Here is a 14543-nt window from a genome sequence, read left to right as displayed (position 1 = left end):
GAATGTACAATTCAGCAACAGATAGAAACAATCCCTGCCCAGCAGCAAACTCACAGTCTAAAACGGGGAGACAGACAACAAATCGAAACAAGTAGTCAGGCATCAATACCATCAAGATAAATAGAATCATAGATATATACGCATCATTAGTAAAATAAATAGACAAATAATATATACAAATATGCACAAATGCTGTGGGGGGAAGGAAGAAGAGCAGAGGGAGGGAGGAGGGAGAACGGGGAAGGGAAAAGGAGCAAAGGGAAAGGGAGGGCTAAGTCTGGGAAGGCCTCCTGGAGGAGGTGAGCTTTCAGTAGGGCTTTGAAGAAGGGAAGAGAGTTAGTTTGGTGGATGTGAGGAGGGAGGGCATTCCAGGTCAATGGTATGACGTGGGCCAGGAATTGATGTCGGGACAGGCGACAACGAGGCACCGTGAGGAGGTTAGTGGCAGAGAAACGCAGTGTAAGGGTTGGGCTGTAGAAGAGAGACGGGAGGTGAGGTAGGAGGGGCCCGGTGATGGTGAGCTTTGAAGCCAATAGAGAGGAGTTTTTGTTTCATGCGAAGGTTGATAGGCAGCCACTGAAGTTTTTTGAGGAGGGGAGTGGCATGCCTAGAGCATTTCTGTAGAAAGATAATCTGGGCAGGAGAATGAAGAACACTCTGGAACAGGGAGAGACAGGAGGATGGGAGATCAGAGAGGAGGTTGATACAATAATGAAATTGGGATATTATGAGAGTTTGTACCAGCAAGGTAGCAGTTTGGATGGAGAGGAAAGGGCGGATCTTGGCAATGTTGTGAAGGTGAGACCAGCAGGTTTTGGTGACAGATTGGATGTATGGGATGAATGAGAGAGCAGAGTCAAGGATGGTACCAAGATTGCGGGTCCTATGAGATGGGAAGGAAGGTAGTGCCATCCACAGTGACAGGGAAGTTAGGGAGAGGACAGGGTTTGGGAGGGAAAATGAAGAGCTCAAATTTGGACATGTTGAGTTTTAGGTGGTAGGCGGACAACCAGGTGAAGATGTCCTGAGGAGAGGAGGAGATATGAGCTTGGAGGGACGGGGAGAGAATGGGGGAGGAGATGTAGATTTGGGTGTCATCTGCGTAGAGATGATAGTTGAAACAGTGGCATGACATGATCAACCAAACGTGAAGATTTAATATAAATATACCCAGTTCTATAATGTGGGGTTTGTGTTCTTCCAAAACCTGCATTAATAATAATAATAATGGTATTTGTTGAGTGCTTATTATGTGCTATGCTCTGTACTAAGCTTTGGGGTGGATATAAGCAAATCAGGTTCGACTCAGTCCTGTCCCACGTGGGACTCCCAATTTCGATCTCCATTATAAAGATGAGGCAGTTGAGGCATCGAGAAGGAAAGTGCGTTGTTCAAGATCACATAGCAAACTAGAGGTGGAGCTGGGATTAGAACCCATGACCTCCTGACTCCTAGGTCTGTGCTCTTTGCATCATGCACCGTGCCCCATGCTGCCATATAGCACCATATCCTTAAATGTGACCATTTCCCTCCTATGTTGCATTGGATAATTGGTAATAATAGTAATGTTGGTATTTGTTAAGCGCTTACTATGTGCAGAGCACTGTTCTAAGCGCTGGGGGTAGATACAGGGTCATGTTGTCCCACATGAGGCTCACAGTTAATCCCCATTTTACAGATGAGGTAACTGAGGCACAGAGAAGTGAAGTGACTTGCCCAAAGTCACACAGTGGACAAGTAGCAGAGCCAGGAATCCAACAACAGTCTATGCAGTATTCTCATCAAAGAGCACAGGGAAAGTGTGGAAGAACTGAGTATTTTTGTTTAATAATAATAATAGTGTTACTCAGTAAGGGTGTTATTTGTGTCAAGCACTGTTCTGAGTGCTGGGGTGTTAGAAGATAATCTGGTTGGACCCAACCACTGACCACCGGAAACAGGTTAAGTAGTAGGTAAAACAAGTGTTTCATCTCCATTTCACAGATAGATGACTTGCCTGCAGTTACCCAGCAGTCAGATAATGAGGTTAGGATTAGGGGCCAAGTCATTTGATCTCCAGGTTTGTGCTCTTTCCACTAGGTTACGTTGCTTCAAAGTAAAACACATACACTCAGAATTTACATTGGTTTAGAAGAACAACACTTTTTCCTATTTGGAAAAACAAGTTTGGGTCTATAGGGGTTTCTTGTTTTGTTTTTATCCTAGTAAATCTTTTTGTTGCTTTTAGGCAGAAGATAAAGAGGAAGAAGATCTGTTTGGTGAGGCCAAAGCCTCATCTAATGCTGATACAACTATCTTGTTTGTAAAAGGAGAAGGTAAAATGGAAGTATTATCATTCTAAATAACAAAATCATTGTGCTCTCACATTAACTCATTTTCTCCTGCTTACTATCCTCATTAGAAATAAAGGAATCCATGGTGTTAGCCTAGGATGGAAAAACATTAGTGATTTTGATTCACATCCTTTATATTCTCAAAAGAGGTTCTGACAGTGAATCCAGTAGGGTGTTGGAGACAGCTCATTTTGTATGGTTTTTTTGGCATGAAATATTGATGGGATTTTTGTACGGTTATAGATGGTTAAAGTAGAAATTTGGGATTTCTTTGTGGGTTGCTTGGAAATTTTCATGTTTTTCCATATTTTGTTTCCTAGATTTTCCTGCAAACAACATTGTGAAGTTTCTAGTGGGTTTCACAAACAAGGGTTTGGAAGATTTTGTGATTGAATCCCTGGATGCCTCTTTTCGTTATCCTCAAGATTACCAATTTTTTATCCAGAATTTTACGGCTCTTCCTCTCAACACTGTGGTGCCACCCCAGAAGCAGGCTACATTTGAATACTCTTTCATCCCTGCAGAACCAATGGGTGGGCGCCCATTTGGTTTAGTTATCAATCTGAACTACAAGGATGTAAATGTAAGCTTACTGCTTAGCTTTTCCTAACTTCATGTTAAAATCATACCAAGTAACTTAGTGGTCCATCCTGTAATTCAAGGATTGGTCATACTATTTAGGAAGACCAAGGTCTTCAGTTTTAGTAAGTCAATCTCATTGTTTGCTTTATGGCCATTTCACTTTTCAATAGCGCTTTCTGGATTTTTCATGGAAGTACTTAGTGTAAGTGTCATTCTCTGTAACGATAGCAGTAGCTTCCTCCTCTTCCCAAACTCCGTTTTTTGTTAATTTCTGGGACCCAATTTCCCTGGGGCAAGTCTTTTGAATCTTGGGCCATTCAAACAGACAGTAGTGGACAGTGGAGGGTCTGTGACTGCAGAAGCAGAATCAAGAACTCCATCCAGGTTGTCAATTCATGGCAGCTTTACCAGAGATGTATGTTTTCAGGGAAGGTGCTTGGACAACAATTTTCTGGCATACTAGCAGTAGTTACTGAGGCCTCCCCTGTATAAGTGCACATTTATTTTTATTCATCTAATGGAAGGTGGGGTTCTTTGTTGAACTTCATTTAAAATGTTTTTTTCAGATGAATTTCAGTAAGAAAAAACCCTAGAGATTTACTCTTTGGATAACAGTCTTTGGAATAGATTTGGAATAATAGTGGGCTCTGCATCCCAAGTTTAGGTGTTGACAATTGACAGAAATAATATATGCCATGTGGACTTACTTTCAGTAAGATAGAAAATGTCTCTGTGGTTATTATGAGAGACTGGATGTTTATTTGACCAAAGTAAACACCTCCAATATCATAATCTTATCGCTTCTGACATCCTCTTAACCTTGTTTTTGTGTCTGGTAAAAGGAAAAGCCTGCAAATTAGGCCAACCCAAACCTTATTTTTGCTACAAATATCTTAGCTTTCCACTACTCTTTAGATGTAGTAACCAAACATGAGAATAGGAAACTTGTAACTGGTTTATGTAAGTGCATCATATAAGTGAGTGTTTGTTTCTTTATGTAATTGGGCTGTAATTTCCCCAGATGCCTAAAGAATAGTAGGAATATCCTATTCAGTCTAGTTGCCTTACTTTGCTATCCATGTCATCTTATGGAAGCATCATTCAGCACATGTCCCCCACTTCTCAAAAACCTCAAATGGTTGGTAGTTACCTATCCAACTCTAAGTCAAGCAGAAACTTCTTACCATCAGCTTACCATTAAGCCACTCATTCAGCTGTCGTCCCCTCGCCCCTTACTCCTCTCCCACTTCAGGCCAGCTCACCTTTCACTCCTCTAATGCTAACTCACTCACTGTAACTCATTCTCATCTCTCTTACTCTTTGCTTCTTGCACAGGCCCTCTTTCCTGCCTGTAACTCTCTCCTCCACATTTGTAAAGCAGGCACTCTCCTTATTTTTAGAGCCCTACTAAAACCACATTTCCTCCAGGAGGCCTTTCTTGATTAATTTCTCACATCTCCATCTGTCTTCCTTCCCTTCTGCTTCCCCACTCACCTGAATCCATACCCCTTAAACAGTGAAGTGCTACTAAGAAGTTGTTAATTCCCTGCTCTTGAAGTTTGGGGCCTCTTCCCACTTTGTCTAGCTGTGAGGCTGGAGGTCACATAGTCAGTGACCTGCTTCGGAGTGGAAGAGGTGATATCAGGGATGGCATTGACTTTCATTCATTCAGTCATTTATTGAGTGCTTACTGTGTTCAGAGCACTGAACTAAACTCTTTTACTTATGTACTTTTACAATACAGCAGTAAAGAGAGACAGTCCCTGCCCACATTGCAGGATCACAGTTTGGAGGGGAGAGGAACAGACATCATTACAAGTAAACAGATGTCAATATAAATAAATAAAATTATAGATATATACATAAGTGCTATGGGGAGGGGGCAAGAGTAAAGGGAGTTAGGTGGAAGGGAATGGGAGCTGAGGAAAGTGGTTTTCTTGATCCCTGGCCATGTATACTTTTGTTCTTGAAGTATAGGTGCGGTGATATCACCTGTTGTGCTGCAGGTCTGAAATACACTCAAATAATAAAGATTCTAGAAAAAATTAAACTTTTTTATTATTTATACAGGGGAATGTTTTCCAAGATGCTGTTTTCAATCAAACCGTCACTATCACTGAGAAGGAGGATAGTCTGGATGGAGAAATGTAAGACAAGTTTCATATTTATAAGATAATCTTGATAGCCTTTTGGAATATGACAGTCAGACTCTGTCCTCCTCATAGTTGGCTAAGAGAAAAGAGAAGTTGAAAAAAATAATTCTTTTTGGAGTTATGTATTTTAAAACTTAAATGCTGCCATGTTTTAAATATGGCACATATGAAAGTATTTCATATTCATTTTATTTTGGTTAATGTATTTTCCTGGGTACTAGGCATCCCTAAAGAGGTTAGAGATAATGTGTTGTGTACAGTATGTTTGTCTAAAGTAAAATACTTCTAAATATATTTTCTTTTTTCCTCCTCTTTTGGAATATAGCTTATAGTTGAGTAGAGAGGGATCATCTATTTATGGTTATATTTATTTTTCTTCCTTTTCAATAAGGATCTTCATGTATGTGTTCCTTGTTGGACTTGGGTTACTTATCATTGTTAGTCTGCATCAACTTCTAGAATCCAGAAAGGTAATTATTATTCATTTATTGACAGTAACATTAGTGAAAATTGTATCATCCAAGTTAATTCAATATGTAAATCTTCTTTCATCTATTTTTGAAGTTAAGATTTTGGATTTGGGGGGGGGTCCTTAAACTGCGTGGGCTATAAACTAAGGTGAATTAGGTTAGCTAGTTCCTTCAGAGTTAGTTTTTATTATTTGTGAAATCAATCAATTCATGGTATTCATTGAACTCTTATTGTGGACAGAGCACTGTACTAAGTGGTTGAAAGAGTACAGTACTGTAGAATGAAGTAGAAATGGTCCTTCCCACAAGGAGCTTACAGTCTAGAAAGGGATACAGATATGGAAATGTTACAGATAGGGGAGCAGTATAGTAGAAAGATTTACGAATGTAAATAGTCTAAGAATGGAGTGCTTAAGAGCTACATGCCTAAGTGCCTAGGTGACACTAAGAGGAAAGTGAATAAGGTGGAGAAATGTTGGGGGAATTATTTTTTTTAATGGAATTATTAAGTTCACCTACATGCGTAAATGGCTTAAAAAGCCACTGTAGCATTTACAGTCTCAATTACATTGGGAATACAAAAAGTTGCAATGCACTTAGATTGTAACACATGATGCCTATTTCTTCCTTTCCTCCTTGTGTCTCTTTCCTTACTAAGTTCTTCCTCAGAAAACCACTCCTGTCTTGATCTCAGTGGCCATGCAGAACTCTCCTCTGCAATTGACTCCCAGTTTTTAGCTGAGGGTTAGCATTTTATTACCCTCTGTTTTACCATGTCCCTGAAAAGCTTTCCTCTGCTCCCCTTACTTTTGGTTTCCCAATTTCAGCTGTCCATCAGGCAGCTCTTTGGGCATCTTATTGTCACTCATTCTGCTACCATGTCCCACACAGGTGAGCAAAGCTTCGATGGTTGGAGACTGACTCTGTCTAGAACTTCATTGTTTTTGATCCTGTCTTGCCATTTGAGTTTTCTAATGACGAGGAGCTACTGGAATGGCAGTTTTTATTCAACATAAAACCAGCTGGTCAGGTGCTATCTATAGATCTGTGAACTAAGGAAATTATATTTTTGTTGATTTTGTATAAATGGCTTGAACTGCCTCTCTTCTTCAGAAGAAAAGACCGGTACAGCAAGTTGAAATGGGTTCCGCAAATCAGAATGATGTTGATATGAGCTGGATTCCTCAAGAAACTTTAAATCAAATCAGTAAGTAATCAAAGATCTTGGAATTATTTTTGTTATTTTTGTATTATTTTGTTCTAAAATGTCTGTAAAATGTGTTCTTTGATTTATATAACATACTTCATGAAGAAAAAAAAATCAGTTTTTCCCAACAGAAGTTTTTTGATCTTGTGCAAGAGCCTACAAAACAATAAATAATACAATTTATATATATATATATATATATATATTTGTATAAATAATACAAAACAATAAGCCTACAAAACAATAAATGGACTTGTTGACTAGGTGGTAATGGCACATCACATTACAGTGTTCTCCTGAATCTTATAGCAAGCACTGGAGGAGCTAAATTACAGACTTTTCTCTCTGGTTTCTTTTCTAATTTTTGAAGAATAGTAAATATTCATTTTTTCATATATTTACTGAAAATGAATCTAAATTCTGTTTATAATTTAAGATTGAGCCTCTTTATTACTAATCTTTTTGCTATCTTCGTTTTTCTTTTCTGCTCCCTTAGTGCACAGTAGAAGAGGTGAGGAAATTACATTTTGTTTTTGGTATTTCATGTAATAATGGCAACTCTTCCTGAATATAAATATATTAATTGAACAAATTGTAAATATCTAATTCAGGATTTCATGCAGTTTCCAACAGTAATTTATTGAAGAGAATAGAACTTGGTAGAAAGTTCTAACCTAACTCTTAGGTAATTTCAGAAAAATTTGGGTTCGGGGGTGTACCATTTTGGTGTTCTTACAAATGTAGAATCTTTTTCCTCTAGCCTTAAATTTGATGATTTAGCCCAGAGCTTCCCGTCTTTAATCACTGATGTCTGCACTCCTATTGCTACCTTGCCAAATTGTACGTTCCAAGCACTTAGTGCAGTGATCTGCACACAGTAAGTGTTCAGTAAATTGAATGAATGAGTGAATACTTCCGAGGTCAGTGTGAATGTATGAGAACCTGGATGTCACTGGGGTATACATGGGTATCTTCCATTCTTGAAGGAGTTTCTCCATTTGTTCAGTTAAATTCAATATGTGGTGTCCTGAAAGTTTGGGGGGAAATTTGAAAAACAGTCAAATACAAAAAGTTTTACTATTCCAAAAATAAGTCAGCTTCCACCAACATCAAAGAATGCCTAGCCAGCATGGCTTCCAACATTTTTCATTTTGAACTCTGGGTTGGGGTATGGCAGGAGAAGGAATGCAATGGGATGGAGTTGGGAATGGAGAGGAAGTTTGAGTGGTGTGGGAAAAAGGTAAAGAGAAGAGGGAAGGATATGGAGAAAATCTGCCCTCTTCATTGTTGCTGCCACATACCAATTGCCAGAGCTGGTTGAAAAGATACTAAAGGATGAGAAAAGTGGCAATGGTAATATTGTCATCCTCCTCCTGCTGGCCCAGGACAGGAAAGAATTAAAGCCAGCATCTTGGCCACACCTCCTGAATCCAGAGGGCTTAACAGGCAAGTTGTAGCCTTACGCAAAAGCTGTGGGGGAGAATCTAATGCCGTCTCCCCCTTCCGAACCAACTCCGTGAAACCGTGCTCTCCCTTCTTCATCCCAAATATAGAATTTTCGAATTCTATATAGAATTCATTTAGAATTTTGAATTCATTTTGAATTCATTTATAGAATTCATTTAGAATTTTAGTAAATTTTGCTTCTAGTCCACTTGCCATCTTCTGACCCTTCCATATTAGTATAAGAATAGTTAGTGCTGCCACAACATTGGGCAGGGTGTCACTCCTGCAGAAACACTTTAAAATTTAGGAAACTAATCACCTCCCAGACTCCAACCAACAAAACCAGCCAACCAAATGAACTTGTTTTCTCTTAAGAAATTTGGTAACTTCTAGATTGGAAATTCTAGGACCTAGAAGAATTTGAAGAAGAAAACCTCTTTCTTGCTAGTCTGTCCTTAAAAGACAGACTATCATTAAAAGACAACAATACATTCATATTGAGAAGCTGCACAGTCTGGTGGAAAAAGCATAGGCCTATGTGTTGAGTCCTGGGTTCTAATCCCGATTCTATTACTTAACCTGTTGTGTGATGCTGGGCAAGTCACTTCACAGTCTTGGTTTCTTCATCTGTAAAATGGGAATTCCATACTTGTTCTCCTTCCCTCTTAGACTGTCCCTCTTAGGGACAATAGGATTGAATTTACCCCAGTTTTTAGTATAGTGCTTGGAACCAGAGCTCTTAACATATATCACACTTCTTGTTATTAAAATCTCTTATCATGCTATTGTTACCTTTAGGCCACTGAGAAAGTGGCTTTAAGAAGGATTGGAAAGTTATGCAGATCCATCTTTCGGTGCAGTTAATTTGGAGATGGAGTAATAAAATAAGAGCTGTACAGACTAAGAGTAGAGATTCAGAAGCTCGTCCTGGATGTGCTAGTCTTAAAAATAGTCATTTGAATGTGCCCTGGGAATTAGTTGTAAAAACTTCATAAATGTGTTGGTTGTAAAGAAGATATTTATGAGACAAAGTTATAAATTAGGTAGGTTGGTTTTTTTAATTTACTTTTAAGGAAATGTGGCCCAGTGGCTAGTAACAGTTAGAGTTGAGAGCATAAACAGCCCTCTCTCCCTCCCAGATTGCTTTGAAATATCACTAATTCGTGATGTCCTACTATATTTGATTCAGGCTTTGATTCCTGGAGCACAATTCCCATCTTCATTTTATCTTATCTGAACATAGTCTCTATTTTCTACATATTAAAAATGGTGTAAAAGTGTTTATTGAACTGGTAGCTCTGGGGAACAACCCTTAAATGAATGTACATTCTTAACCACTATTCACTGTCAGAGAAGCAGTGTGCCATAGTACATAAAGTACCCTCTCCCCTACTTTCCCATCCTTCCCTGCAGTATCCTCAGAGATCTCCGCCCTCCTCGCAAGTGCCACCCCCTTCACCTGCGCCTCGGACCCCATTCCCTCTTACCTTATTAAAACCATCGCCCCTGCCCTCCAACCTTCCTTAACTTCTATTTTTAACCACTCAATCTCCAATGGCTCCTTCCCCTCTGCCTTCAAACATGCCCACGTCTTCCCCATCCTAAAAAAACCCACTCTTGACCCCACTTCCCCCTCCAGTTATCACCCTATCTCCCTACTACCCTTCCTTTCCAAAATCCTAGAACGAGTCGTCTACAATCGATGCTTAGAATTCCTTAACTCCCATTCTCTCCCAGACCCCCTCCAATCTGGCTTCCGTCCCCTCCACTCTACCGAGACTGCTCTCTCTAAGGTCACCCATGACCTCCTTCTTGCCAAATCCAATGGCTCCTACTCCATTCTAATCCTCCTTGACCTCTCTGCTGCCTTTGACACTGTCGACCATCCCCTCCTCCTCCATACCTTATCTCACCTTGGCTTCACGGACTCTGTCCTCTCCTGGTTCTCCTCTTACCTCTCTGGCCGGTCATTCTCGGTCTCCTTCGCTGGAGCCTCCTCCCCCTCCCATCCTTTAACTGTTGGAGTTCCTCAAGGGTCAGTTCTTGGCCCTCTTCTGTTCTCCATTTACACTCACTCCCTCGGTGAACTCATTCGCTCTCACGGCTTTGACTACCATCTCTACGCAGATGACACGCAGATCTACATCTCCGCCCCTGTCCTCTCCCCATCCCTTCAGGCTCGCATCTCCTCCTGCCTCCAGGACGTCTCCACCTGGATGTCGGCCCGCCACCTAAAACTCAACATGAGCAAGACTGAGCTCCTCATCTTCCCTCCCAAACCCGGTCCGCTCCCAGACTTCTCTATCACCGTGGATGGCACGACCATCCTTCCTGTCTCTCAGGCCCGCAATCTCGGTGTCATCCTTGACTCGTCTCTCTCGTTCACCCCACACATCCTATCTGTTACCAAGACCTGCCGGTTTCACCTCTACAATATTGCCAAGATCCGCCCTTTCCTCTCCACCCAAACGGCTACCTTACTGTTACAGGCTCTCGTTATATCCCGGCTAGACTACTGTGTCAGCCTTCTCTCTGACCTCCCTTCCTCCTCTCTCGCCCCGCTCCAGGCTATTCTTCACTCCGCTGCCCGGCTCATCTTCCTGCAGACACGATCTGGACATGTCACTCCCCTTCTTAAACAACTCCAGTGGTTGCCTATCAACCTCCGCTCCAAACAAAAACTCCTCACTCTAGGCTTCAAGGCTCTCCATCACCTTGCCCCTTCCTACCTCTCCTCCCTTCTCTCTTTCTACCACCCACCCCGCACGCTCCGCTCCTCTGCCGCCCACCTCCTCACCGTCCCTCGGTCTCGCCTATCCCGCCGTCGACCCCTGGGTCAAGTCCTCCCGCGGTCCTGGAACGCCCTCCCTCCTCACCTCCGCCAAACTGATTCTCTTTCCCTCTTCAAAACACTACTTAAAACTCACCTCCTCCAAGAGGCCTTCCCAGACTGAGCTCCTCTTCTCCCTCTACTCCCTATGCTACCCCCCCTTACCTCTCTGCAGCTAAACCCTCTTTTTCCCCTTTTCCCTCTGCTCCTCCACCTCTCCCTTCCCATCCCCACAGCACTGTACTTGTCCGCTCAACTGTATGTATTTTCATTACCCTATTTATTTTGTTAATGAATTGTACATTGCCTTGAATCTATTTAGTTGCTATTGTTTTTACGAGATGTTCTTCCCCTTGACTCTATTTATTGCCATTGTTCTTGTCTGTCCATCTCCCCCGATTAGACTGTAAGCCCATCAAAATGGCAGGGACTGTCTCTATCTGTTGCCGACTTGTTCATCCCAAGCGCTTAGTACAGTGCTCTGCACATAGTAAGCGCTCAATAAATACTATTGAATGAGTGAATAAAGTATGGGCCTGGATATCAGAAGGACCTGGGTTCTCATCCTGGTTATGCCACTTGTCTCGTGAAATCTAGTGCTCTTCCAAACCTTAGTACAGTGCCCTATATACAGTGATCAATTAGTATAAGTACCATTGATTGACTGATTGATCAACTGGATCTAAGAAGTTTCCCTAGTGTCTTCAATAGCCAGAGTATTTTCCCATCTTTCCCATTTTTTTCTATTTTTCCTTTCCAGAGAAGGGAGGGAGAGAGGGAGGGAATTCTCTTGAAGGGTGAAATTCCTCCAAACCACAGACTAAGAATTGCCTTTTATTTCTAGTAAGTTATCTTCTCTCAGTGCATTTCTGTAAACCGTCATATAGTAATCTTTATCATCAGTGGAAGCAATAAACTAAGTTGTACACATTTCTTTTTTAAAATTTCACACTTTAGGCAGTTATTAAAACTTCCTTTTTCTCTTTTCGCAGATAAAGCTTCACCGAGACGCTTGCCCCGGAAAAGAGTACAGAAAAGAACAGTGGGCTCAGATGAATAAATCGAAATATGTGCAGCAATTTAATCTTTACTAAACTCTCCTCACTTTTTGGGGCCTGGTGGGAATTAGTGCAGAGAAGCCATATCCACATCTGAAGAAACTACAACTTAAATTTTTGGCTGAGTAATCAGAATCTGTGGTGAAAATATTGCTGTAAATGCACTGTTATTTCCTTTTCTTAAAAAAAAAATCTTGGTTTTTTAAACCTTGAGATCTGTGTGTGTGGATGTAATAAGCAGTTGGTTTTAGCAGAATCACTGGTATGCCTCATGTATGTGCCTTCAGAATACTGAAGTTTCTAATTTTTTTTCCAGAAAACTTACTGTTCTGTTAAAAGAAGTTTCTCCTTCTTATGTCATACTTAGAGTTGTGCAGCAGACTACCTGTCAGCCATTCTGTTTGTCTGAATAGTTACTGATTTAGCAAAAGTGGCACAAATTGTGTAGGTTTTTTTGTTGAGTGTTAGGTAGTTAGTATTGTAAAGGCATCTACAGGAAGCTACTTCTGGCAGTATAATGTTTTATTTGGGATTTTGCTCTTCATTGTAATGTGCACAGTAAGAAAACTTCCTTATAATGATTAAATGAGTTTGTGTAAATGTGGGATTTCTTCAGCAATACATTTATGCTGAAATAGGTTTATGAAAAATAATTTTCTTATAAATGGAGAAAAAAGTACACTTGTGTGTGCCAAACTATTTGATTGTCTGTCATAGTTATGTTGCCTCTAACTAGAGAGATAGCTGTTGAATGATGTTAGGCCTCCTCAGTATTTATACATTAGGGAAAATTTTCCATTAGCACAAATCTGTCATTGTAGAAATTGCATTACGTTTAATTGAGTACATGAATTTCCCAAACTTGTTTTCTGAACAGGGGCTAGAATTCCAGTACGAAGAAAAAGCACTTGTAAATTCTTCAAAACACTTCAAAAATTTCATCCACACTGATGTCATAAATCCTGAACGAATCAGAGTGAACTGTTTTTCATTTGGTTGATTGGTTTTTAAGAGCAAGTTTTTTTCCCATATGTTTTGGATAGTTTTTTTAAGTGTATTTTAGGCTTACATGAATAATCTTTTTAGTAAAAAAGTATTTACTGAAAATTTAAGGGACTCATAAAGAAAAGATGACCCATAATTTCTTTAAAACTTTAATGTTTTGAACTTAGCCAGCCAGGTACATTACTCCATGACCTAGTTTGAAGGTCATTAGTTTTTTGTCATTAAGGCTTGACTGAATAAAGACTGAAGCTAAAGGAAGAAGCCATTTTACACATTTAGAAGGAAGAGCGATCCAGGGGCTTTATGTATTTTAATTTAACTTTCTACCCCTCTTTGCTTACTATTTCCCTTTTCCCTCTTGGTCTTCTATCCTTTTCTGAAACTCTTCTGAAAGAACCAAACATCTAAGTCCATGATAGATAATATTTTCAGACTCATTTCTACTCAGTGGATTAATGCAGGGTCTAAGTTGGGCAGAAAAGTATGTCTGCTAATTCTTTTGTGTTGGAGTCTTCTAAGCAGTCAGTACAGTGCTCTTTACATAGTAAGTGCATAATAAATACAATTATTTGATTGATCGATTGATTAAGATGGAGGGCTACCTATGTTTGTATTCCTGTTGAACTTTCCTTCTGTGAAATGCATAGTATTTTAGCTTTCAATTTAATATGGGAGATAGTATATTTTAAAGCTACTGTGCTTGTCACCTGCAAATATAAAAAGCTTGGATTTTAATAAGCAATTCGTAATGAAAGATAGCACTACTAGTGAATAATAGGTGGAATTTCATTCAATGTTTGGTGTGAATATATTAAAAGGGCCTAATCTTAAAATATCTTACCCTAAATAATGTTGCAGGTCTTCTGGAGTGCTCACTTGAAATCAGAGCCTTTGAGAATTTCAAGTTCAGTTTTTTTGGATGATTTAATCTGTTTGCTTTTGTTTCATAATATGTTATATTTTGGTTAATGGCCTCTTTCCTACCTCCTTGGAATATATAGGCTTGTCATTGATTGTCATTGGTTCTATAAAATGGCTATGAATTATCCTTAAAGTTTCCTCCAAATTTTGATCTAGTAACCCTTAGGGAGGGTGAAGGGGACAGCATTGGTGAGCAGGACCAGAGGTAAATTGAAATGCCTGAGGAAATCATATTTCTCTGAAGCCACTGTGATTTTTTTTAAACTTTTTAACACATAAAATTAAAACAAATTGCTAGAGTGGAAATATTTGCTAGAGTGGAAATTGAAGGAATTTTAGGGAGTTTAGTGAATCTTTTTCGGCATCCTGCCCCAGTGAGTTCCTTAATTTTGAACTCTTCAGTCCAGGAGGCTGTTTACTCTCTCCAGCCTCCATTATTTTTATCCTCTTCTGTCTACTCCTTTCTCTCTTCTCCACTCCTTTGCCTTCTGTCCTTTGTCTCTTGCCTTTTGATCTCCTCAGCCAGTCCCATTGAAGG

At 40.0% G+C, this 14543-nt stretch overlaps 1 protein-coding gene across 4 annotated transcripts in view; it reads left to right on the top strand.

The window, feature by feature from the left end:
• Window positions 1-14131, top strand: part of LOC114808661 (translocon-associated protein subunit alpha) — a 36512-nt gene extending 22381 nt beyond the window's left edge. Inside the window, exons 3-9 of one of the 4 annotated variants that reach the window (XM_029056448.1) lie at window positions 2228-2315; window positions 2654-2916; window positions 4986-5062; window positions 5460-5538; window positions 6655-6745; window positions 7242-7256; window positions 12014-14131. In XM_029056448.1, coding sequence (XP_028912281.1) covers window positions 2228-2315; window positions 2654-2916; window positions 4986-5062; window positions 5460-5538; window positions 6655-6745; window positions 7242-7256; window positions 12014-12081 — 681 coding nt within the window. In that variant the 3' untranslated portion in view covers window positions 12082-14131. Of the gene's footprint in view, window positions 1-2227; window positions 2316-2653; window positions 2917-4985; window positions 5063-5459; window positions 5539-6651; window positions 6746-7241; window positions 7257-12013 lie in introns of all 4 variants that reach the window. The other 3 variants (XM_029056447.1, XM_039910973.1, XM_029056449.1) reach the window with 3 other exon arrangements.
• Window positions 14132-14543: the final 412 nt, after the last annotated feature.

This window comes from Ornithorhynchus anatinus, chromosome Y2, assembly GCF_004115215.2.
Source record: "Ornithorhynchus anatinus isolate Pmale09 chromosome Y2, mOrnAna1.pri.v4, whole genome shotgun sequence".
NCBI lineage: Eukaryota > Metazoa > Chordata > Mammalia > Monotremata > Ornithorhynchidae > Ornithorhynchus > Ornithorhynchus anatinus.
This window is presented reverse-complemented; position numbering and strand designations above follow the sequence as displayed.